Below are 23,597 nucleotides of genomic sequence, written 5' to 3' on the forward strand. Positions count from 1 at the left end.
TGACGATTAACGAAACGGAGCGGAAACCCCCCCCCCCCCCCCAAAACTCGATTGGAGTCCGATCGCCCCGCGTGAACACTTGGGGGCGACGCCGATGCCCCGAGGGCGACGTCTCCGCCGAGGCCCGCCCGCCTCCTCTTCCTCAAACAGTTTACCCGCGTAGGTGGCGCCCCGCTCTCGTTCCTCACTCGACAGTCTCGATCGCGTGTCCCACGCGCCCGTCTCCCATCATCCACCTCACGTCCTCCAGACAATTCGGGACGGAGAGTCGGAACCCCCCCCGGAAAGACAAGACTTTTTCACTGTGGAATTAAAGCACACTCTGTATGGAGCAATAACCTGGGAAACGCTGACCCCGTTCTCTAGGGCCCGGGGCTGACGCCAGGCTCCGCCCCCCGGCCCGCCGGCCCTCCTCATCCCCCGGGGCTGACGCCAGGCTCCGCCCCCCGGCCCGCCGGCCCTCCTCATCCCCCGGGGCTGACGCCAGGCTCCGCCCCCCGGCCCGCCGGCCCTCCTCATCCCCCGGGGCTGACGCCAGGCTCCGCCCCCTGGCCCTCCTCATCCCCCGGGGCTGACGCCAGGCTCCGCCCCCTGGCCCTCCTCACCCCCCGGGGCTGACGGCGCCGTCATATGGCTCTCTTTGTACCACATAGCAGGGTACAGTACAGTGCAGTCGACTGTTGTGCCTTTTACACAAACGGGAAACGGAATGCAGTCAGGTAGATGTGAGCATGATGACGATGTTTTGATGTTACGCTGCAGTTAGTGGTTTGTTTTGTTCCTTTTCCCCTTGCTATGGTAATCCCCCCCCCTACTTTATTCAATATATATATATCTATAAATATATATGTATACTGTATGTGTATATATTTTTGTACCCTGCAAAACGAATAATCCGGCCAAGTATTACCCAAAGTCTGATCCCTGTTGGAGCGGTGGTCACAGTGGACTGGAGCTGCCAGGGACTGTGGAGCTGCTCGTTTCCGTGGCATTATGTCGAGCAGGAAGCGACTAAAGAGGAGCACCCTGGGAACTGGGGGCAACCTACAGGTTGTGAACAGGAGGGAGGGCGAGGCGGGAGATGGAGTCTTTGTTGCAGCCGTCGTTTCTGCAGCTGCTTGGCCCGGAGAAGCAGGCGAGGTCCTCTGACACTGTAAGCTGTGAATAGAGCACAACCCGACCTGTTTGGTTGTTCAGGAGATTCGAATGGTTTACCAATAAACACACGTACTTATGGATAGGTGAGGTTCTCAGTGCTGCCGTGGCGACTGGCACGGCGTCCTCGTCGTGTCCTGAAGCCCACACAGGCCACATTGACCAATAGGATATGTGTACCTTTCGACTTGGGTGTGTCTACCTCTGGTACGACTGGCATCAAATAGACAACGAAGAGGAATGTGTGAAATCTTCTCAAACACGAAATAGAAATGCTACTGATTGGACAATGTAGTGTTTGTGGTGCGGATATCCCCTCTTGAGAGAAACGTGAAATCAATATTCAGAAATCATCAGAACAATGTTTTAACCATGAAAATGATCCTGGATGATTATTGAACCTCTCTGTAAATGTAGTTGTTTGAGCACCAAGCCCCCATTTATTACGAGTACTCTCGTATCGAAACAGCCTTGTTGCCTTGGAGTCACCAGAGAAGCCTGTGTACGTAGAAGGTACCAAGGACTTCAAGAAAGACATACGCTAAGAAAAAAAACGTGTTAATCTAACATAAGAAGAAACAATGATGAAAGTAGACAAACTGATGGAAACAAAAACACGATCAAATAAACGGCCGGTGGAGTTTTTATGTAATTGTTGTTTTTGTTCCTCTTTTTTTTTCTTTTTTTTTTTCTTTTTTCCTCTTAAAATGCAATGCAATTTCATCTTGTTTCCTGGAGCTTGTAATGTGAAGAGAACACTACAGTCACCCCAGGCCTTGTCTCAATCCCAGCACCGGGAGACTCCCAGATTGTATCGACTACAATGACCACTACTAATGATGTAATTGTAGCGCTGAAAGTTGAGACTTACTTGAAGGTTTTGTGCTTCAATAAAATTTTAAGACTGACGTTTCGTCCGAAGCTTCTGTCAGACTGCGGCCGTCTGACCTTGTAGAGGTCAGCTATTCTGACGCAAGTACAGACGCGCCAGCGTTCCGCAGTTAGAGATCTGGATGATTAAAGCAAACAGGGAGATGGAAGGAGGTAGAGGGCTGTGTGTAAGCCACTGTTTGGCTGATTGAGTGCAGCACTGCTTTGTGTTGGGGGGGGGGGGGGGTGAACAATCCAGGGGCCGGGTCACAGAAGGAACCATGAGAGTTTTACCAAACATGGTCATCCAACACAGACTCAATGAAAATCCCTTCTGCTACTACTCACTCATTACACACACCTCAACACACACACACCGGCCCCAGCACACCAGCTCACCGACAACACAGTTGCAGGAGACGCGTGCACATGCACACACCGTCTCTCGTTACAAAAAACACGTAGGCTGAACTTCCACATGCGTGGGTAAACTGGATTGGGATTCTTTTCAGATGATTCGATAATCGGTCAAATGTCTGAGGTCTAAAATATTGAGTCGGTGTGTGGAAATGTCTGGCGAAGTCTATCGAAACTTCATATCTTCCCCCAATAACCGTCAGAGTTGATCTATTCCTGACTCACTTTCATTTCCTCCCTTCCTTCAACCAGCACTACTGAGATATAATGTTACCTATGAATAAATGATATGATTAAGATTGCTGAAGAGTTATTTATACAGAGAACCCCCCCCCCCCCCCCTCCCCCAACAACAAAAAACAACTCTGGAATCGGCATTCCTGACATCTTACAGCCTATAAAAAGAGCTGATTTTACGAGGTACAGTACTTGAACCCTCCAGCTTTCACTAGCGATGTCTCAGTTAATGGGTTAACAAGTGCCACCTTATCAGACTCTTTATTCAAGTAATCCACCCAGTTTCAACACGTACACATTCACACATTCACATTGTATTGGTCTGGGCCAACAGTTTGTTTAAACCTTCACTTAAAGCAAAGTGTACACAGGTTGGTGAAGTTATGATGCCTAGAAGCCAGTCTTCTGAATTCTTCTCTCTCACAAGGGCTGCAGAGGGCCTTCTACCATAAATAGCCACACTGGATAACGGAGGGAGGGAGCGAGGAAGGTGGAATCGGGCAGGAGCGTTGGAAATGCCCCTCGCTTGGATCGTGAAACAGCGCTTTACTATGGCTCTCGCTTTTCCGTCCTTTCTTCTCTTCTGGTAGCAGCTCCCAATCACACACACACACACACACTGGCATGCATGCTGTGTGTGTTGTCAAATATTATGACTTCAGCCATTTATCTGGTTAGTTTGGATCTCTGGCCCTCCCAAAACTTCTGTTCTCTCCCCTCCTCTCTTTTGTTCCCCAAAGCTCTATGCTCCAAAATTGTTTACCAACATCGGTTGATCCAGACTGTACAGAAACACACTTTAGCTATTTGGGATATATGACGCTAACGCTTATTGTTTTACATGAGCCGTTCCTTGAAATTCGAATCCTTTTAAATGAGGAGGCTGAGGATGATTGAGAGTTGAGGTTATTCACACTTCCTAGCTCATGCAGGATCTAGAAGTGACACTTTCGTGTCATATGAAGAATGTGGTGTTTTTCAAAGTTGCGTCTAAGTGAGTGACCATAAACAGCCAGTTGAGACACTGACGGACCACAGCATGGCAGGTATGTGACATGCGCTCGGCACAGCAGTGGAAGGGATTCCTTGTTCCCGACACACCACATCCCAGCCCTCTCCCTTCCCTGCTCCCATCATGCCCAAATAAAGGGTCAGAATTCCTCCCATGTGCCTCTTCTCTACTTGACTTCATTTGTTTATACGATCCTTGCTAGGACGCGCTGCCACTGGCGTACTCTCTCTCTCTCTCTCTGTTACTCTCTCTGTCTCTCTTTGTCTCTCTGTTTCTTTTTGTCTCTCTTTTTCGGTGCCTCTCTTTCTTCCTGTCTTTGTCTCTCTCTATCTCTCCTTTTATTTGTCTATCTTTTTGTCTACCTTAAAATTTCTCGTATTCTTTCTCTTCTGCTCTCTACCTCCCTGAGCTTCTGTATACCACTGACAGTCTGTTTATGACAGCATTAGGTAATGCTCCACACACACTAATACACTAGAATTTCTGTTTGTCATCACAGTCAGCCCTGAACCCCAAAGGAATGTTTTAAGGCTGATGTTGGAGGTTGATAAGGTCAACCAGTGGTCCGACTTCACATTAATGAAAAGTAGCAATCCAGTTTCGGCTAGTTCTTTTTCAATGACTTGGGATTTTGATGACATGAGACAAAGAAAATTAGAGTGCAGGGTTGGACATATTAATATTTTCCACTCTTATTTTCTACACCATTCAAGAGTAACTCAATACAACATCCTCTTTATTTAGTATAACCCCTCTAGCTAATACTCTACAGTTAATACACTTCTAACCTCAACAATCCTGGTCTTGATTAGTAGAAGACAAATCTTTTTCAAAGGTGTTGTTTTTTATTCCTCGGTAGTATACGTATCTCTGTTCTTTTTTCCCCTAGTGATAAAAAACATCAAGACATTTGTGACGAATGAGTGCCTTTTTGTAGCCTGTAAAAAATCGATTTTTCAAGTCTTGCTTTGCATATCTCAGGAAGTCCTGAAATGAATATTCATGAAAAAAACACCACCCGCAACCTTTCAACAGAAAACATGTTAAAAATACAAAGGGGTAGGCTAAGGCTGAATTTAGGATGTGTAGTCACTCTTGAATAAAGTTTGGGTCATGTAAATGTGTGAATTTGTCGAAGATTTGCACATAAACAACTAAACTTATACAGGCATCTTATCCACAGCACAGGGACTTGCCAAGTTGAGACGTAAAGCTCTGAAGCTTATTTAGCATGTTAAGACAACAGAGGTGCCACCCAGCACTCCAGTCAGCTAGACAGACTCTCATACATCATCTAAACAGTCTGGCTAAGTTTCTCACATTGAGGATCTTTGAGGAACAACAGTGTTTCTTCACTGAGCTCAAGTATAAATCTCCTCAACATAGACATTTTTCTTTTATGCTTTTGGCATGCAGCCAGTCTAGAGTCGGACCCGTTAGATCATAGAAATTGGCGTTTTCTCATTTTCCGGCGAGATTTCATTCATCGATGTCACCAAGAGGGAAAACACACCCAGACTCCACTGGTCCTTCTCATTCTCATTCACCAAAAGAGTTCTCCTCCCATCTGTTGTCCAAACACAGTCTTATTAATGATGTTGTGGTTGGTGTTGTCTTGTGTGATTTCTCGCTGAACGTGTAGGCATGCTCGTGAGCTGTGAGATCACTCAATGCCTTCCCCAGCTGTGGATCCTCTCAGCTCTGTGCCCCTTGGCCCTGAGCCAACCGTTAATCATTTGACTGAATGAAACCCCAGAAATGGGTTTGGGGCTTAAGGACGGAATCCAGCACTTTCTCTCTCTCCCTTTCCTTCTGCTCCGCCTCTTTCTCTTCACCATCGACATCATCCCCCCCCCATCGCCATCCCTAGATTACCCCTTCCTAACCCCATCATCATCACCTCCTCTGTCTATGACCCTCCCTCCCCTGCTCTATATCATCATCATCATCACCATCATCATCACCATCATCATCATTTCCTCTATTCCTGTCCAACCCAGCTGTACATCCCAGATCCCCATTCGCTGGGCCCTTCCAGAACGTCCCCAGTCTGCTCCTGTCTGTCTGTGAGTGCCTCCCCACCATCTGTGTCTGGCCTGGGCCATGGGGGCCTGGGCCCTGGGGGCCTGGGCCCTGGGGGCCTGGGCCCTGGGGGCCTGGGCCCTGGGGGCCTGGGCCCTGGGGGCCTGGGCCATGGGGGCCTGGGCCATGGGGCCCGAAAGACACAGGGACAGGCACAGTCAACCCTCTCTCAGGGGAGCAACATGGCCGCCCGTTCCTTCGACCATGTTCTGCCGCTCTGAGGTTCTGCTTCACAGCCCAGCGGCGGTACATTCCATGGCCTGTCTTCTGCTTGCGGATGGGTAGAGTAGACCGGGCGGGGGTAGAGGAGAGTGGGGAGGGGTGACAAGGGGTGATTATAAGAGAGGAGGGGAGGGGAGTGACACGTCGGGGTAAAAGAGGAGAACCAACTCATTACTCCCAAAGTGATGTCATGTCGCCCAGCTATATACGGCTCACACATGTAATTCTGGAACTGTGCTGTGTGTGTGTGTGTTGGTGGGGGACACACACCGTCTTGACACATGTCATAGCCACCATTTGACTGGCCAGCGTGATTCCGTTTTGATCATTTTTTTCCTCTCTGCCTTTGATATGATGTTCTTGAGCAATTTTATAATGATTGAATGCACTGTATAGTAAGTTGGATACACTACCAGAACATTTTAATCATGGTCCTATAGCCCAACCAAATGAAATAACAGTATATTTGTCACTTTATTTAACAGTCCATTATATTGGGTTTAATCTGTTTCAAACTTCTTCCAGTGAATTCTGGGTGTATGACCATGGTAGAAATATTGGTCAGAAATGAACATAATATAGAAATGTAAAGCATCCTTGAAATTGCCTCAAGGTGGAAAAAGTGACAGTGATCAAACCTAATGCCATAGCGGTGACATCACCCCAAAAAAGACGCAACGTCGGGATTGGACGGCGGCCCTAGCCAATCACGCTTCACTCAAGACACGCACAGATGGGAAGAGTTTAAAAAAGATTCAGAAAAGTGTCGGAAAGTGGTCCAAAAGCCTCAGCAGATCGAATACTACGACAAAGGATCCCAACACAGGCTGCTTGTAACGTCCAAGGATCTGTCAGGTCCACAGCAGTCCAGAGGAACGCAGGACTTTGTGATTTTTTTTCCTGCGGGGAACAGAGAGGTGTAACTTCTCGATTTTAAAGGTCCTTTCTCCACTGTGAATAACCAAAGTGTACAATGACAACCCATTTTAGGAGCGGCCCAAGCTTCGGACTATCCGCAGAGGTCAAAAGCAAGGTGCGTATCCATGTGTCATATATATAGTGTTTCCACTGTTTTCGTTTTATCGCAGCTGAGTTGAGGACTCGAGGACTCAGCTGACGCTTGCAACAAGTGCAGACACAAGTTGTTCCGTCCTTTTGCCTATTCACCAGTCATACTCCTACCTGTGCCAGACCCTAATGTTACCACAAAATGCTATGTGGCGTTGTCTATGCACCCTTTATGACACTGACGCTAGGACACGGTATAGCCGATGCGTCAAATGTATTTGCACCAGGAGGGTGGCGTTGGGGTGAAGCCGATATGGCACTATTTACGTTTGAGACCTGTGGTTAAAGACTAAAGGAAGAACTGACAGAGTGACAGTAATGAAGATGTGTATACGCATGATGTAGCACCAGGATATGCAGACAGTACACGGATATCTAAGTCTAGATCATAAAGGATGAGATATAGAGGGAGTAGATGGGGGGGGGGGGGGACCGAGAGAGCTTTTTCTCCCAAGTTTGGTGTGATGACTGGAAGCCTGCTGCTTTGAAATACCTGTTTGTCTTGGCTTTTGCCACAAGCTTGTCCCACAGGACTTCACCAAACAGTGGGTGTATGTTTGGTGCTGTCAACAACTGCCAGAGATGGCTGCTTTGGGGGTGGGGGTCAAATTAACTCCTCACCTTTATGTTGGGTGACATTCTTATGACAGTTGGCCCTACTGAAGTCCCTCAAACTGTGTTTGTGTTCGACTCCCACCTGCTGACAGCTCATTCTCACACTGGCTCCCTGACCGCCACTGAGAAGTCAGATCTGACTTTGAAGGAGGCTTTCTACGTCCACTTTTTTTTACTCTCAAAAGTGCCTCCGTCTGTACTTCTCCTCAACTCATTTCAACGTCTCGTGAATACATTTGGGAAGGCAGTGTTTTTTGATCGAATGCACAAGCCTACTTCAATCCATAGTGTCACTCGCCTGAATGACGGTGTGTCTGCCTGATCTGTGTCTGTCAACAGGTATTAAAAGAAGGAAATTACAGGAAGTACGGCCCTCCTAGGTATTTACTATTTACCCGAGGTTAATGATCTTGGCCGGGTTTCCCAGATTCGTTAAGAAGCTCTTAACGCAAAGAGCGTCTTGAGAACGTTTTAAGGGCGCTCTCGAACGCTCTTAGAACGTTCTTAAGAAGATCTTAGCGTTAAGACCTTCTTAACGAATCTGGGAAACCCGGCCCTTATATGTACAGTAGTTAATATTCTGTCATTCTTAATGAATTGTTTGGCTTTACTTAATATTAACACACTATGTTAGATCGGAATGCAACTACAGTGAGGGTTCTAGATCTTTCCTGGTTAGGGGGTTTAGACAGGGGGGAATCCCTAGCCCCCCACTGTGTAGGGAGGTGGCCGTTGTGGGTGATGCCAGTCCAGGGTGGTGGGCGGGCGGGTGCGTACCAAGGGGGTGGCAACAGAGGAGAGGGGAGAGGATCTTGCGGGTGACAGGTACATCAGTGTCTCTGGACGCCTTTTAAGGAGACCCTCCCCGCAAGCGAGCTCCTGCCCTGTCTGACGAACCTGAAATAGTGTCCTAGTGTAAACAGTTTACACTGCAGGCCTGCAAATGACAAAACGTTCTGCAGACAGGACGGGGAGGAGAGAAGAGACAGCTAGCAGAACAGAGGAAGACTGATATCATGACGACTCATAATACGGATGTCTTCGTCATACTGAGGCCCACCACTGTTTATTTAAATGTCATTCTTACATGCTCCTACAGCATTATATTTATTTCAAATTCTATTCACTTGACACTTAGAAACTTAAACATCAGTGATTGTGCGAGTATATCCGTCCACCAAGGCTATTAATATTAGTTTTAGGTTTCTATAATACGTTGGCGAGATTGGAGAGTCTATCCCTTCTGGCATCTCTTTCTCAGGTCGGGTTGGCCTGAGTAGGCAGCCTGTAAAAGGACAGATTCCGGACAACCCTGAGGGAGAAAGAGGGAGTTGGAGACAAAAAAAAGACAGAAAGGATGAGAGAAAGAGGGAGTGGAGGGGGAGGGGGGCCGAGAGAGCTGTTTCTCCCAAGTTTGGTGTGATGACTGGAAGCCTGCTGCTTTGAAATACCTGTTTGTATTGGCTTCGGCCCCTGCAAACCCTCTCCCAGGCTGAGAGAGAGAGCAAAAGAGAGAGAGAAAGAGAGAGAGAGAAAGGGGGAAAGAGAGAGAAAGAGAGAGAGAGAGTTCAGAAAAGGAAAAGGGGTGAGCCGGAGCAGAGCAGGGCGGGGGGGGGGGGGGGGGGGGGGGGGGGCAAGGCCCCACACTAGAATTCAAAGTATTACCGAGAGACATGTGTGCCAATAAGGAAATACAAGGAGAGAAGAGAGGAGAGGGTATGAGGGGTTTTCTATGCTGGTATGTCCCCGGGCGTTTTTCATTAAAGTATTTCTCTCTCTTGTTTTCCTACTCCTGTCCTCCATCTCTTCATCTCCAGGTTTTAGAGTTCTCTACGGAGAGAAGACAGGAATGTGGCTCCTCTGTTTCCAGACAGGAATAGAATACATGAAATACAGGAGTACGGTAGCTTAGAAGATTATTATAGATCTACATCACCCTCTTATTACAGTACCTTTTGGTCAAAGCACAGTCCCCCCTCCCCCTTTCATTTACTCACTGCCCTCTCACTAGCATATTGAGCTGCTGAGTACTGCATCTGCTCTCTGGTCTCAAGTAGTCAATGAATACGTGACATGGGGTTTGACTGGTTGACCTTGAGTGACCTTTGTGACCTTTGTCCCCCTCAGCTAGCAGGGAAGTATGACCCCCAGAAGGAGGAAGAGCTGAGGCTGTGGATCCAGGACGTGACTGGTCGGAGGATTGGAGACAACTTCATGGAGAGTCTGAAGGATGGAGTCCAACTCTGCGAGTAAGTGGGGCCATTGACATTTTAACATACCGAGGAGTGTTTTTTGTCATTAACTTCACTCATTTGTTACTTCATTAACATCCATTTGTTCTTGTTTCTTCTAGACTCATCAACGCTCTGCAGCCAGGGTCTGTAAGAAAGATAAACAACTCCCCTCAGAACTGGCACCAGGTGAGGCTGGAGGCTAACACACTGTAGAGGCTAGGTTGGAGGCTAACACACTGTAGAGGCTAGGCTAGGCTGGAGACTAACACACTGTACAGGATAGGCTAGGCTGGAGGCTAACACCCTGTAGAGGCTAAGCTAGGTTGGAGGCTAACACACTGTAGAGGCTAGGCTAGGCTGGAGGCTAACACACTGTAGAGGCTAGGCTAGGCTAGAGACTAGAACACTGTAGAGGCTAGGCTAGGTTGGAGGCTAACACAATGTAGAGGCTAGGCTGGAAGCTAACACACTGTAGAGGCTAGACTGGAGACTAGCACACTGTAGAGGCTAGGCTAGGTTGGAGGCTACCACACTGTAGAGGCTAGGCTAGAGGCTAACACACTCTAGAGGCTAGGTTGTAGAGGCTAGGCTACACTGATGGCTAACACTGTGGAAGCGAGGCTAGGCCAGAGGATAACACGATAAAGATGGCTAGGCCACAGGCTATACAATGTAGAAGCTAGGCTGAAGACTAACGCACTAAAAAGGCTAGGCTAGAAATGAAGACACCATTTTTATTAACATTCCATCTTGCAGCTGTGGTCTCACAGGAGGCTAATCTCTGCTGTTACTGTCTCTGGACTGATAGAATTGAATAGTGATTTAGGGATGCAGTATACTGCCTCTCTGTGTCAAAGGCCACATATTTGAGAGTGAGAAATGGTTCTGGAATATAGGACAGAAAATGTGGGGCTTTGAAGCATAAAAATAATAACAATATCAAATGAAGATGTTAGTGATGTAGTTATTGTATTGGCAACTTAAACTTTCAAGATTCTATCTGTTGGATAGGACTCAACTATTTTACACTTTCAAAGTCAATATTTCCCTCCCTTGCTTTGCAGTTGGAAAACATTAGCAATTTTGTGCGTGCAATCACAGACTATGGGATGAAACCTCATGACATCTTTGAGGCCAACGATCTATTTGAGAACACCAACTACACTCAGGTCCAGAGCACTCTCATCACCCTCGCTGGCATCGTAAGTCCTGGTTCTTCGACCGCAAATTATAGGAAAATCCCTAACTGAAACAGTGATAATGTTGTGAGACTGTCCTTGTTGACGATACATCTCAGTTTTTGACTGTATCGTTCATTTGAGAGACAATACGGTATGAGAGCATGTTCATTACGAGCGCCTGCATGAGGTATTTGAAGTGGATGCATAAAAAGCACAAATTGCTGCATTAAAAATAAAGACAAAGCAGGAAATGAAAATCTCATGAAGAAGAACCCCATTATCCCCCCTGGGCAAGGTGCAAGGTGTCCCTTCTGTCCCATTTCTACATTAAAGGTGGGAACCCTAGTAACAAGAGTGTCATAACACCATGCAGGTATTATTATTATTGTTATCATCATTCGGTTATTTATAACATCTCTCTCTCTCTGACTCAGGCCAAGTCCAAAGGTTTCCACTCCAAGTACGACCTTGGCGTGAAGTATGCAGAGAAACAGCAGCGCCACTTTGCTCCTGAGAAGAATAAGGAAGGGCGCAATGTCATCGGCCTACAGGTCAGAACTGACTTCCTCCATTACCTAGATACAGCAGCCACAGCAATTCATTAACTAGTTAGGTTTCGCCAACAGAGCTGGATCCTCTGTGTTTTTGTAGATGGGCACCAACAAGTTTGCCAGCCAGAAGGGCATGACCTCCTATGGAACACGGCGCCACCTGTATGACCCCAAGACTGGCATGGAGAACCCCTTAGACCAGGCCACCATCAGCCTGCAGATGGGCACCAACAAGGGTGCCAACCAGGTGAGGGCAGCATCAGTTATCTAATGATCGTACACTAAATAGACACAAAATACATTTGGACATTGTTAAATAACGTGTTTTAGACAATATTGTACTTTGTTAATCCGATGGCTCTCTCTCTCCATGTTTCTTTCCCATAGTCTGGCATGACCGCCCCAGGTACCAGGAGACACATCTTTGATAAGAAGCTGGATCTGGAGAACTGTGACACCAGCACTGTCTCCCTGCAGATGGGCACCAACAAAATGGCGTCCCAGCAGGGCATGACCTCCTATGGCCAGCCACGGCAAGTCTACGACAACAAGTATTGCTCCAGCCCTGGTGACGAGTTAGACAATGGAGAGGGTGTGGCCGAGTTTGACGGGTACCACCACTACTCTGACTGAACGGGACCAGAGGACAGAATTGACCCCGTCTGGTGCATGGGATTGATTTATAGTATTTGCAAATATGATATTGATGTTGGCAAGCCTAACTCCCCTCTTTTGTGTTTTGCATTTGATATGGTAACCACCATAACATATCTTTGAGAAGCCCAAAAATTTGATATTTATAGATGTTTTTTTATATTTAATTTTGTTACAGCTGTTGATGCCCCATTTTAGAGTGAACATAAAGAAAACTGAAAAATCCAAGAGAGAAAAAAGGAATGACTGACTAGGTGCTGTTTACATTTAATTTTTCTTAAAAAAAAAAAGTCCTTGTCCACATTGGAATATTCAAGGCTCCAGAATTCTCCATGAGTTCTGTTGTGGAATCTTCTGGAGAGTGAGAAAGGGCAGGAACATGGACTAGTATCTACAAGTGGACTATGCTGGTCCATGCATCTGGTATCTCTTCTGGATCCCACACAGGCACCTTGTCTTAGTACTGTTTGATAGCATTAGTAGATGGACTATCTGCAACATTATTTCTATTCTTGATATGATCATACCTTTCTGCAATTTTTGTAAAAATGAAAGGTTTCTTGAGCTTGGAGTTATGTCGTGAGTACAGTCTGCCACTAAATTAGCTACCATGGTGGCCTCATCGCCCTTATCACCTACCTTGAACAGTATACAAATTCAGTTTAATTTGGGTTTCCAGCACTCTGTACAGACTCTATACTCTTGTGTAGTTTTAGCTAGTATTTTAGGCTCCATATTTCTCAAGAGCACTTAGCTTTTGTATCTGTTTTCACTTCCAACTTAATGCACATGCACATGGCTAGTATACCAAAGGGCAAGCAGGCTAGATTGCTTACTTGACTAAATGTTGACAAAAGAAAATGCCAGAACTTAATGGCAGATAAGATTTTTTCCCACCGCTTGTCTTGAATGTTTTAAGATAATAAGACGATGTCAGGTGCTATTGATATTGACAAGTTGATATTGTTTTGGTCATTGCCATCTTTCAGAAGGCAATAAATCATCATGTACCTTTTTACTTACATTTTCAGATGCAATGAACAGAATACACAGCAAGTTAAACAATGTATTTGAAAGTTGAGTTACAACTCCTTGCTGGGAAATGTTTCTTATTGATGCATGACGTCTTGTGGCCTTGAATGAAATTCTCTTAAAAGCCAAGACCTTGTTTTCCCCAAAAAGGAACCGTTCAAAAGCAGCAAACTGTTCCAGAAACATCCATGTGTCTTTAATGATAAGATAATAAATTAACTTGTCCAGTGCATACGTTTCCAAATGTTTGTGTAGTGCCTTGTGTGTGCCAGCAGACAAGCAGTCCAGAATCAACATTATTATATAACCTGTGCAAGATCACACAACAAACAATGGTCTTGATTTTCCAGCAGCTTCATTATTGACCCAGGTGTTAACATGGGCTGGAGCCCACAGCCTCCAGAGGGGGGAAAAACATTTGTAGTGTGTTTTCACCAGAAGATCATGTTTGCTTTCTCATTATCATAAGCTACAGGTAAAATAATTAATGTGGCTTGATTAAAATAGTAAATGTGGCATGGTTAAAAAAGCAATTGCGTGATTAGAATAGTAAAAGTAAATATATATACTTTTGTACAATCCATTACTCATGAGATCTTTTTCAACTGACATTTGTCATTTTAGGGATTTTAAACATACCAAACCTTTTTATTTACTAAATTGTTAAATGAAATGGTACAGTTTAAAACAAATAATTTACCGTTAGCAAAGGTATTCAATTTAAGAAACTACCTGACAAATTAGGTAATTGATTAGAATATTTTAACATTTGTATACTTAATGTTAACTCCGTGGTCCACAAACAAAATTGGTTTAGAGATCCCTTAGATATTTGTGTGCTATGAAACATTTAAGACCATATCAGCGTCAGTTTAAAAGTTGATGGTAAGAATGTTTGCCACAGACCTGAAACAAATTGCTCTTTTAATTAGCCTTTTTATTTTTTATTTTCAATATTTGTTACTCAGGCCTATAGGAGGGCCATTTTGTTGTAGGTTAAATTCCTATCAATTAAATACCTGTAGTCTATGTCTTTCTGCAAAACCAATTCAAGTTGATAGGTGATACCAAATTAAGTTGATAGGTGATACCTCTTTCTGAAATACAGTATCTCTCCCCAAAACCACCAGCAACAAAAAAAGAGATATCCGTGAATGGACACTGGTTTTAATTTCTTTTATAAAAAAAACCTTGATTGTGATAAAACTTTCAACATGAAAAGTATAGACAAGACAGGCTAAATCATTAAAAATCTATTACAGGACATCACAGCAGCTTGAGACAAAACAAACAATAAACTACCAAACACATGGTTGTTTTTCTACAAAACAGAATAAAATAGGTAGAAAACATTTAGGGATTGGAATGTGGTGTGTGATGCCTTCCTCACCCGTGTAATAGGGGAGATTGCAAGTGTAAACATGCTTAATAATTCACACAGTTACTAGTAAATGTGTACATTGAGGGCCCATTTCAAGCCTGGTCAATAACCCATTAATTTGGCAGGTTTTATAATCTTGTACAGGGCAGCTTCGCTTGTGTCTAGAGAAACCTTCCTAAACACAGACTATCACAAATAATGAACCCGGGGTATAGTCTGCATTCCAAACATCATCACATAAACTTCAAGTTCAAATCCTGGCCCAGCCAGAGATGAGACTCCAAAAGCACCAGTGCCAAATTTAAAAACAAAGATGAATGTCTCATTTCACAAAATATATCCCTGTTTACTTCACTGCTAAATGTTCTGATGTGTCAACTGGACAGAAAGATCCGGGCAACCAATCACAGGGGTTGGGGATGGAGGGAGGTCCGACAGAAGGTGAGTTAGGAGGAGTAGCACTGTTACTGATTGGCTGCTTCACAAGCATCAATCCAATCACTGTAGACATCCACTGGTTCTGATAAGTCTGGAGGGACAGGTTAGGGACAATTTGGGTTCACAGACAATCAATAAAAAAAAAGTGGGTATTTTGAGAGAGGCAGCTAAATCTTTTTTTGCGTTTTGGACGTCCATATGGACGTCCATAGACTGACGGCGATGGCTGCTGATCTTTGCATGGATGGACGGACGGCGATGCTGTTCAGAGTGCCGTCCATAGAGGGAGCATATATTTTGGACGGCGTCATAGCCGTCCATATGGACGGCGATGCTGTTCAGAGTGCCGTCCATAGAGGGAGCATATATTTTGGACGGCGATGGATTGAATGTTTAGCAGGCTGTTGAGCTAACAGAACTGCCGAAGGCTACCATAGCATGTAGCTAGCTACATTAACTTTGGATGACTCAATCTTTTGTCAAGTTAATTTGTATGAATTGCATGTTAGTGCAATATTTACGCCTTCTGTTTTTTTACATAATCAGCAGTATGATCTCATGACAATATAGACTTGAAAAACAATATGTTATGGTTTGGGTTTGCCTATAGGCTACATATATTTTAATTATTTCGAGAATTGTTAATAAAGACTCATTTAAAATTTTAAAATTTGGAGTGTTAGGCCCATAGGCTATTACGTTTTGCATTTGTCTCCGCTCAAAGTGGTTCGTGCGCAACATTGGAGCTACTGACTGGTGGCTCCAAATCCACCCATAAAACACTTAAAACTGACGGTTTAAAAGACCTAAATGGCAATGTATTTCATAGGGTCATAACACAATGTTAACATTTTAAATGAGTCTTTATTAACAATTCTCGAAATAATTAAAACATATGCAGGCCTAGCCTATATCTCGGCAAACCCAAACCATAACATAGGCATATTGTTTTTCAAGTCTATATTGTCATGAGATTATACTGATGATTATGTAAAGCCCTAAAAGGCATTGTATTTCATAGGGTCATAACACAATGTTAAAATTTTAAATGAGTCTTTATTAACAATTCTCGAAATAATTAAAATATATGTAGCCTATAGGCAAACCCAAACCATAACATATTGTTTTTCAAGTCTATCTTGTCATGAGATCATACTGCTGATTATGTAAAAAAACAGAAGGCGTAAATATTGCACTAACATGCAATTCATACAAATTAACTTGACAAAAGATTGAGTCATCCAAAGTTAATGTAGCTAGCTACATGCTATGGTAGCCTTCGGCAGTTCTGTTAGCTCAACAGCCTGCTAAACATTCAATCCATCGCCGTCCAAAATATATGCTCCCTCTATGGACGGCACTCTGAACAGCATCGCCGTCCGTCCATCCATGCAAAGATCAGCAGCCATCGCCGTCAGTCTATGGACGTCCATATGGACGTCCAAAACGCAAAAAAAGATTTAGCTCCTACTGTATTTTGACTTCAATAACCCTTTTGTATCATATATGACAATGAAAAGTAGAACAATTAAAGTCTGATGTGCTTGAAAAGGATACAAGTTATGGGAGTTTGAAATTCTTCCAAGCACACGGTGCAGGATATGATCCCTGTGTTTCGAGTTCGCTCCCTGTAAGACAAAAAAGTGTCAAAACATTGCTCTATCAACACGCTATGAAAACCCCCACTACACAGAGTTCTATGTAACAGCCCACTAACAAAACAGGTAATTTACTGAACACCAAGACCGTTTCACAGACTACTGTACTTACATTTTGACATCACAGGATTTCTCGTGATTACAGAAGGGGCAGGTGAACTGGGTGTCCAAGTTCCCCGTCAGCTTCTTTTTGGGAGGAGGCTTTCTCTTTGACTTGCGGCGTCCCATTTCCAATCTGTAGCAAACCAACTGTTTACTGTCTATCTGACTTAGCTTACGTTTAGGTTTACACGCGTTTTCTTTGCTGATGGGTTGGAATCATGATACAACAAACATAACAAAGCTACCGAAATTATAGCTGTATTTCCAAATATGTTTTAATAAAATAATGATGTGATGCTGTTTAACCTGTCACAGGCAGTAGTAGCCTACTGCGCAAGCACGGCAAGAATAAATGGAACTAAGCATCCTAGCAAGTCTCCTCTCCTCCAGCTCTCACACGGATCAGAAATCACACATTTGCACGATATATCCAAACGTAGTATTATCATCCATAAAGTTAAGAGTGGGCATGTTCTTAAGAGGCCACAAACAATGATGACGGTGCATTAACAGACAAGAAGATGCCTGAACACTCCGTTGCTTAGCGAGCTAGCTAGGTTGCTAAACTTAGCCTGTACGCACAATAGAGCGCGCGACAAGCTGGCTAGCGCGAGGTTGGCGAGGTTAACATGAGATGCGATCGCTTTTGCAAATGCGAAATATACTTCATTAGTGTCCTAAATATGTGAGTAATAAGCAAACAGGTTATCCTTGAATACATTGTTAATCTAACGTATGGAATTAAGCATTCTCTCACCAGACAACAGTTATCTTGCAATTTGGATGTCGCTCCGGCAAATGTTCTGTACTCTTTAACCTTATTGGGTGTGTGTGACTTTCTAGGATCACCATTGGTCCAATTTTAGTGTCAGATGACGCTATTACACATTTATAGTTTATTATAATACATTTACAGGAATGTAAGTTTAATGTATGTTGAAAAGCACACACTGATGATGCATTACCACTTTTATTTCACTTCGGAGAGAATGATGAAATGACACTTATTTGCAGACCATTTCTGTGTTGAACCCCATCTACTTCCTTCTGCAAGTAAAACAGAAAAACAAAACAGTAAATTGTAGACTATAAAATGTACACAAGACATTCCTTCACTATGTTATCATCCATTCATTTACCTGGCAAATATATTGACATTTTCTTTGACCTTCTGTGTTGATGTTCCCTTGGTCTGTTGTCGGCTGAGTAGTTCTTCAGAGTCTGAGGGGATTGGCTTAGCCTTGGCAGCCAACAGGCCTGACAATAGAGGCCATCACAGAAGGACTTTTATAAATAGATTCTCCGGCTTATTCAGACCAACATACTCCGTTTTTGTCATAGAGGTGAGAGGAAATAGCAAGATTGTTACTGAAATTGATGACCCTACCTTTTTTCTTGGGAGCTTTGCCCTTAGATATGGCAACAACCTGCAGCTTGCTCTGTAACTCAGAGACATCCATCCTGAAGAGAGACAAGCAATTACCTTTAGTATAAGGTTGAGAACTTGTGACGGAGATCAGTGTGAATGCCTTCAGAGTAGTGTTTTACCTGTGCTTGGTCGTGTCTGTGGGCCACTGTGCTGGTCTCAGTGCCGCTTCTTGTTTCTGTAAGCTGTCAATCAACCTCTCCAAGCACTGAATGGACAGTAAGTATTATTATTAAACAGTTACTCTCTTGTCAGCAATTCAGCAACAGGATCCATCACAAGTTCAAATGCAATAGACAATTTGGCCTTTGTAAGACAATGATAAAACATGCATAGGTGAGGAAAATGTGAATTGTACAGCACCATATCCTTGCAGTGACTCTGCAACAGTCTACGTTGGGTTTCATCTCTGTGGCATTCTATCATGAAAAAGTGGATAGTCAATTTCCTAAACGATATTTTGCTTCATTACTACAATGGCAGGTAAGATGAAGGTATGATTTTACACTTACTGAGCAGGCCATACATGTTGAAGACTTCCTCCCTAAGCACAGATATCTGTTCCCACAACAGTTTGCGGCTAACGTAAACAGCAGACAAAGAAAAAGACAGGAGTGCAGTTGTCTTAGATTAATGGACGGGGTATTTACATCAGCTGATGTGCTTTGGCCATGTCACCTGTGGGAGTTACTGTACCTGTGACAGTGTTACCTGGGACAGTGTTACCTGTGCGCGTTTGGCCTTTGGCTGTGTTAACTGTCTCCGTTACCTGCTATACAGTAAACTCTGTTGGAAGTGTTCAATGGAATAGGGGTGTTTACCTGTGGTGAAGCTCGTGAGTGAGGTTTTCGATGGCGGCCTGTCTCTGGGGTTCGGGTGTGATGGAGCAGTGGGCCGGGAAGGAGGTCAGCAGGCTGCGCAGGTACTGGAGCTCTGTGGACATCTCACAACGCAGGGCCTGGAAACGCTCCTCCATGTGCTGGGCAGCCAGGTGACGGGCCAGGTGACGCACGTTGTCTGGGGGACCAAACAGGACAGATGAATTGTAAGGACTCTTACTTGAATACCATGACAAGAGAGTCAGGTGGCTGAGCGGTAGGGAATCGGGCTAGTAATCTGAAGGTCGCCAGTTCGCTTCCCGGCTGAGCCACATGACGTGTCCTTAGGCAAGGCACTTCCCCCTACTTGCCTCGGGGGAATGTCCCTGTACTTACTGTAAGTCGCTCTGGATAAGAGCGTCTGCTAAATGACTAAAAGTTAAGTAAATGACAAGAGAGTGGCTCCGATGACAGCAGTGAATCATGGCAGATTGTGCTGTCGTCATATGTTTTAGTAAGGTAGATCATTTAAAAAGGCGTTTTCAGAAAAATCGATTTTTCAGACTGAGGTGGAGTTAGTGAAGTTAAATATATGTCACCTTGAAGGACGGCGATGGTGTTGACATTTTGGGTCCTTTCCTCTGCGTTTAAGGCCAGAGTTTGAACAAGAGTACCAATTGTCTATAAAAAAGAGGAAATAATCATCTAAAATGATATTCATAGATGAAATGGTGAGCATATTGGGCCACAACCCACCATGATCATGAATTCATACAGAAGATAATGCTTAAAAAGATACACAACACATCCCTAAGCAGGTCAACAGACCAGAAGACAATGACCTCGGCTTGTTTTTCAACATCTGTCCTCAGTCTGTGGACTAACTCTGTGAGAGTCTCCTGAGATTCAACATCTGTGTGGATATAAAGAAATACTCAAATATAGTGGTGGTTAAGTGACAGAAAATGTATGAATGAGTTATAATTCGGTCCTTTTGTTGATGGATAGCACAGGTCTAGTACACACGTTCAGCAGGAGGTGGTATTGATTGCTTCTGCAAAAACAATTAAACATACAGTCAATACCAGGGCCCTCCACTGTAAAATTCTGTTTCATCCATATCATTGATTTGCTCACCATTTCCTTCTGGTCATCCATGTCAACTGACAAGGTACTTTTTGACCCAAGTCACTAATTAGGAGGTAAGAAACAGCTTTGTATGGAAATGGTTCACCCCTTATGTCACAATGCAGGGGCGGGGCCTTGGGGTCATTATTATCTATCTAGGCCCATATTCGATTATGCTAGATACATTTTGTAAAATTAGGCTGTTTGCTAGATACTGGTAAGAAGGCGTGGTTTGCGAAAGTGGGCGTGTGGAGTAGGAAGTTGTCCATATACTGTTCAACACGGTTCAACAGCTAACTAGCGGTCACATTTTACTTCTAAATCTGAAGAAAATAAACGTCACTGGTGAGTGCAGATATTTGTAAGCACACTTCAATTTCAAGTTTAGACAAAATCAAAAATGTATCGCTTAATTAATTAAAACTTGTATAACTCACCTAGCCCTTGCTAGCTTGTTAGCAGCTAACTGTCAAATATATAACCATACAGCCAGATACACCTCTGTAGTTAAATAATTGTTTGTGACTTCTTGTTTCGAAAACGGTTGAATAATAATCGATGTCATACTAATAGTTCTAATTGCAACATATTCTAGAAGCATGTTATCTAGTGGTCCCGAGTGCTTATCTCTGAAAGCCCATTGCACTCGAACGCATTATCATGTCTCCACATGCATGTCTGCAGTTCAAACAGCAGCAATTGCACATGTGCATGTTTTTGCGTGAAATACGTTCACACAAATAGACTCTGGTATTGACAACGCGTTGTTAAAATGCAGAACAGACTATACCCAAGTCATTCTCTTATTTCAGTGAGCAGTGCCATGGTTACTGAAGGGGAGCCCTCAGACTGGGTGAAAGTACTACACCTGTTGGTGCTGTCCTTCTCATGGGGCATGCAGGTTTGGGTGTCCTTCGTAGCAGGTGAGAGACTGAATGTTTGTGTCTCTGTTGTCATGTCAAATAACAGCTGTGTTTGTGTGTCCCTGCACGATTATTTAGCCCATTGAAATCACACGAAGTGTCGCTCTCTCACCTGCTCTTTCTGTCTCCTCATCTCCACCTCCAAGGGTTTGCTCTCGTGCAGCAGGTGACCCTGCACACATTTGGCTTGGTGCAGAGTAAACTCTTCCCCGTCTACTTCTACTGCCTGCTGGGCTGCAACTTTGCCAGCCTGGCAGTGTATGCCGTATACCACCCCAGAGAGCTCCTGGACTGGCACGAGAGTCGGCAGGTGAGGTCAAACCATCCGGACCGTGCTCACGTTAGGCACGTGGCATGTGTGCAGAGAAAGGAAGGCCAGTCGAGTGCCAATTCTCTTAAAAAGGAGCACCATGATTTGCATCCGTCACCGGCTCTATTTCCCAAGACGGCGTATCAGTTAACTTAGGGTCAGGGGTGTCCAATCCTGGTCCTCGAGGGCCACTGTCCTGCATGTTTTAGATGTTTCCCTGCTCCAGCACACCTGATTCAAACGAATGGTCATTACCCGGCTTCCACAGAGCTTGATAACGACCCATTCATTTGAAACAGGTGTGCTGGAGCAGGGGAAACATCTAAAACATGCAGGACAGGGGCCCTCGAGGACCAGGATTGGACACCCCTGATTAGGTAGACGGGTACAAAGTGACATGGTTGTGCATGCGGATCATCTCTCCTCCTTGTCCTCCAGATGGGGCTGTACTTGGTGGCGCTGATCATGGCGGGCCTGAACGCCCAGTGGTTCGGCCCCTCAGCCACGGAGGTGATGCTGAAGCTGCGGGAGGTGGAGAAGGAGCACGGCTTGGGGGAGCAGGTGGGTCTGGGCAGCCAGAAGGAGGCGTATGCCAAGCTGAAAGAGCAGGATCCCAAATACAAGGCCTGGAAGAAGACCTTTGGTCAGTACCACGGCCTCTCGAACCTCTGTAACCTGATAGGGTTCCTGTGCACCACCACTAACCTAGTCTACTTAGCCCTCAATCTGAGCACCATCTAGGCCGTCTCCCTGTGCGTCACCGAGTAGCTAGGTGATTTAGAACCCGCGTTTGATCTCATCCTTGAGGATACAAATGGAAAACAGCTGACATTAGGTCAAAACGGATCATCTTTGTGAATGCAGATTGCGTATTGAATTCCATACAGAAGCCTGTAAGCAAAGTTCTCAGCTTGATGGACAGGTTCTCCGTCAACTCAAAATGGCTGGCATTCCACTGGCTAAACTGTGCTCCATAAATGTGCCTTATCATCACAGTTCTGGTTTGCTGTTGGCTTGTTTTGTTAGAGTAAGCACTTAGTGAGGGATTGTAGTGATGGCTCCAGGGCCTCTGGGCCCTCTTAGTTTCCATCAGAGAATGTAGCTCACCATTTCTGAGCCCTGTGTGTCTCCCTCATGTTAAACTCACCATGTTTCCAGGATGAATGTGTAGGTGGCAACCAATTGACTCTAAACTAAATCTTATAACACGTCAAAATCTTATAACATCTTGTCTGAGTATGTTCTGGAATTTTACTCATTTTACATAATGAAACTTAGGACGCTGAGCAAAAATATTTTTTGGCAGATAGCACTGTTGACTTGCATTTCTGAATTGAATGTCATGTGTATTACTGTCCACTAGGTGATGATGTTTAGGCAAATATGTAATTCCAGTAAGATTACTTGTAGTGCTCAGTGAAATAGCAAGAAGGTTCCTTGCTCTGAAATATCACTTTGACACACAGTTGTATTTTCATTTGAATAAAAAAGTAAAGAATCCTGTGTTTGATTTTCTCTGGTTGGTTAAGGTCATGTTGCACTCATGCCATTGGTATTTCACTCCAGAGTTAAAATACTAAATTCAATTGCATTCAATTCAACACTTATCCACTGATTTATTTAGGCTCATCTGTTTTTATTTTTGTGTTTTGCTGGTTGATATTAAGTAGATTTTTAAATCCCGTTTGCTTGGGATAAGAGCATCATAAATACATAGGTTAATTTATTCACACAAGGTGAATCATCTACTCAGAGGCGGAGTAGACACATTCTCTTCAGCACAGGCAGACTCCTGGACATTGTTTTGTCAGTGCCGCTTCACAGCAACAAGACAATGACATTCTTTTAGCTCCATAACAAGTTAGCCTTGTTTGTGGTTCAGTGTCATCCATTTCAACTTTTAGTGTGAGACCTTGTTATGATTCTATTTAGGAGGCAACAGAGACACAGGTGAGGGTCTGGTCAGAGTCAACCCAGTGACGGATCAAGGAGGAAGGCTTAACCCTGGGAATTCTAATTTCTTGACACAAGGAAGTGTATGAAACTCCAGGAAACATGCCCTCATTTATCTTTACACCAGGAA

The 23,597-nt window shown here is 44.3% G+C and overlaps 3 protein-coding genes across 4 annotated transcripts; 2 read left to right on the forward strand and 1 right to left on the reverse strand.

Annotated features, from left to right (window-relative positions):
- The first annotated feature begins 6,732 nt into the window (after positions 1-6,732).
- cnn1b (calponin 1, basic, smooth muscle, b) lies at positions 6,733-13,560 on the forward strand. The gene is made up of 7 exons (XM_047038035.1): positions 6,733-7,028; positions 9,806-9,927; positions 10,032-10,098; positions 10,977-11,114; positions 11,528-11,644; positions 11,745-11,891; positions 12,032-13,560. The coding sequence occupies exons 1-7, from the start codon at positions 6,969-6,971 to the stop codon at positions 12,275-12,277; spliced, it is 897 nt and encodes a 298-aa protein (XP_046893991.1). The 5' UTR covers positions 6,733-6,968; the 3' UTR covers positions 12,278-13,560.
- Positions 13,561-14,491: 931 nt separating this feature from the next.
- On the reverse strand, positions 14,492-20,416 carry elof1 (elongation factor 1). Of its 2 annotated transcripts, XM_047038037.1 has the most exons (14): positions 20,291-20,416; positions 20,180-20,207; positions 19,996-20,066; positions 19,753-19,834; positions 19,157-19,352; positions 18,848-18,915; positions 18,699-18,754; positions 18,458-18,543; positions 18,297-18,370; positions 18,049-18,166; positions 17,667-17,956; positions 16,920-17,042; positions 16,707-16,777; positions 14,492-15,240 (listed from the first exon to the last, which is right to left on the reverse strand). In XM_047038037.1, exons 1-11 carry the CDS (start codon positions 20,309-20,311, stop codon positions 17,947-17,949), a joined length of 810 nt encoding a protein of 269 aa, XP_046893993.1. In that variant the 5' UTR covers positions 20,312-20,416; the 3' UTR covers positions 14,492-15,240; positions 16,707-16,777; positions 16,920-17,042; positions 17,667-17,946. The 2 variants fall into 2 exon arrangements, with proteins under 2 accessions (XP_046893993.1, XP_046893994.1); XM_047038038.1 differs by lacking the exons at positions 18,049-18,166; positions 18,297-18,370; positions 18,458-18,543; ... (5 more) ...; positions 20,180-20,207; positions 20,291-20,416 and having other exon boundaries at positions 17,667-17,761.
- A 77-nt stretch (positions 20,417-20,493) lies between these two features.
- Positions 20,494-23,023, forward strand: tmem205 (transmembrane protein 205). Its single transcript, XM_047038074.1, has 4 exons — positions 20,494-20,626; positions 21,094-21,204; positions 21,351-21,514; positions 21,953-23,023. Exons 2-4 carry the CDS (start codon positions 21,105-21,107, stop codon positions 22,253-22,255), a joined length of 567 nt encoding a protein of 188 aa, XP_046894030.1. The 5' UTR covers positions 20,494-20,626; positions 21,094-21,104; the 3' UTR covers positions 22,256-23,023.
- Positions 23,024-23,597: the final 574 nt, after the last annotated feature.

The sequence above is a fragment of the Hypomesus transpacificus genome, chromosome 17 (assembly GCF_021917145.1).
Source record: "Hypomesus transpacificus isolate Combined female chromosome 17, fHypTra1, whole genome shotgun sequence".
In the NCBI taxonomy this organism is placed as follows: Eukaryota; Metazoa; Chordata; class Actinopteri; order Osmeriformes; family Osmeridae; genus Hypomesus; species Hypomesus transpacificus.

Bases quoted from the DNA above. Each gene is read 5' to 3' on its own strand.
- tmem205 (XM_047038074.1), top strand. From the start codon at position 21,105: ATGGTTACTGAAGGGGAGCCCTCAGACTGGGTGAAAGTACTACACCTG. The intron at 21,205-21,350 runs GTGAGAGACTGA...TCCACCTCCAAG, and splicing joins TTGGGTGTCCTTCGTAGCAG to GGTTTGCTCTCGTGCAGCAG. The intron at 21,515-21,952 runs GTGAGGTCAAAC...CTTGTCCTCCAG, and splicing joins ACTGGCACGAGAGTCGGCAG to ATGGGGCTGTACTTGGTGGC.
- elof1 (XM_047038037.1), bottom strand. From the start codon at position 20,311: ATGGATGACCAGAAGGAAATG. The intron at 18,544-18,698 runs GTGCTGTACAAT...CTGTCCATTCAG, and splicing joins AGAGTCACTGCAAGGATATG to TGCTTGGAGAGGTTGATTGA. The intron at 18,371-18,457 runs GTAAAACACTAC...GTCTCTCTTCAG, and splicing joins ACAGACACGACCAAGCACAG to GATGGATGTCTCTGAGTTAC.
- cnn1b (XM_047038035.1), top strand. From the start codon at position 6,969: ATGACAACCCATTTTAGGAGCGGCCCAAGCTTCGGACTATCCGCAGAG. The intron at 9,928-10,031 runs GTAAGTGGGGCC...TGTTTCTTCTAG, and splicing joins GATGGAGTCCAACTCTGCGA to ACTCATCAACGCTCTGCAGC. The intron at 11,645-11,744 runs GTCAGAACTGAC...GTGTTTTTGTAG, and splicing joins GCAATGTCATCGGCCTACAG to ATGGGCACCAACAAGTTTGC.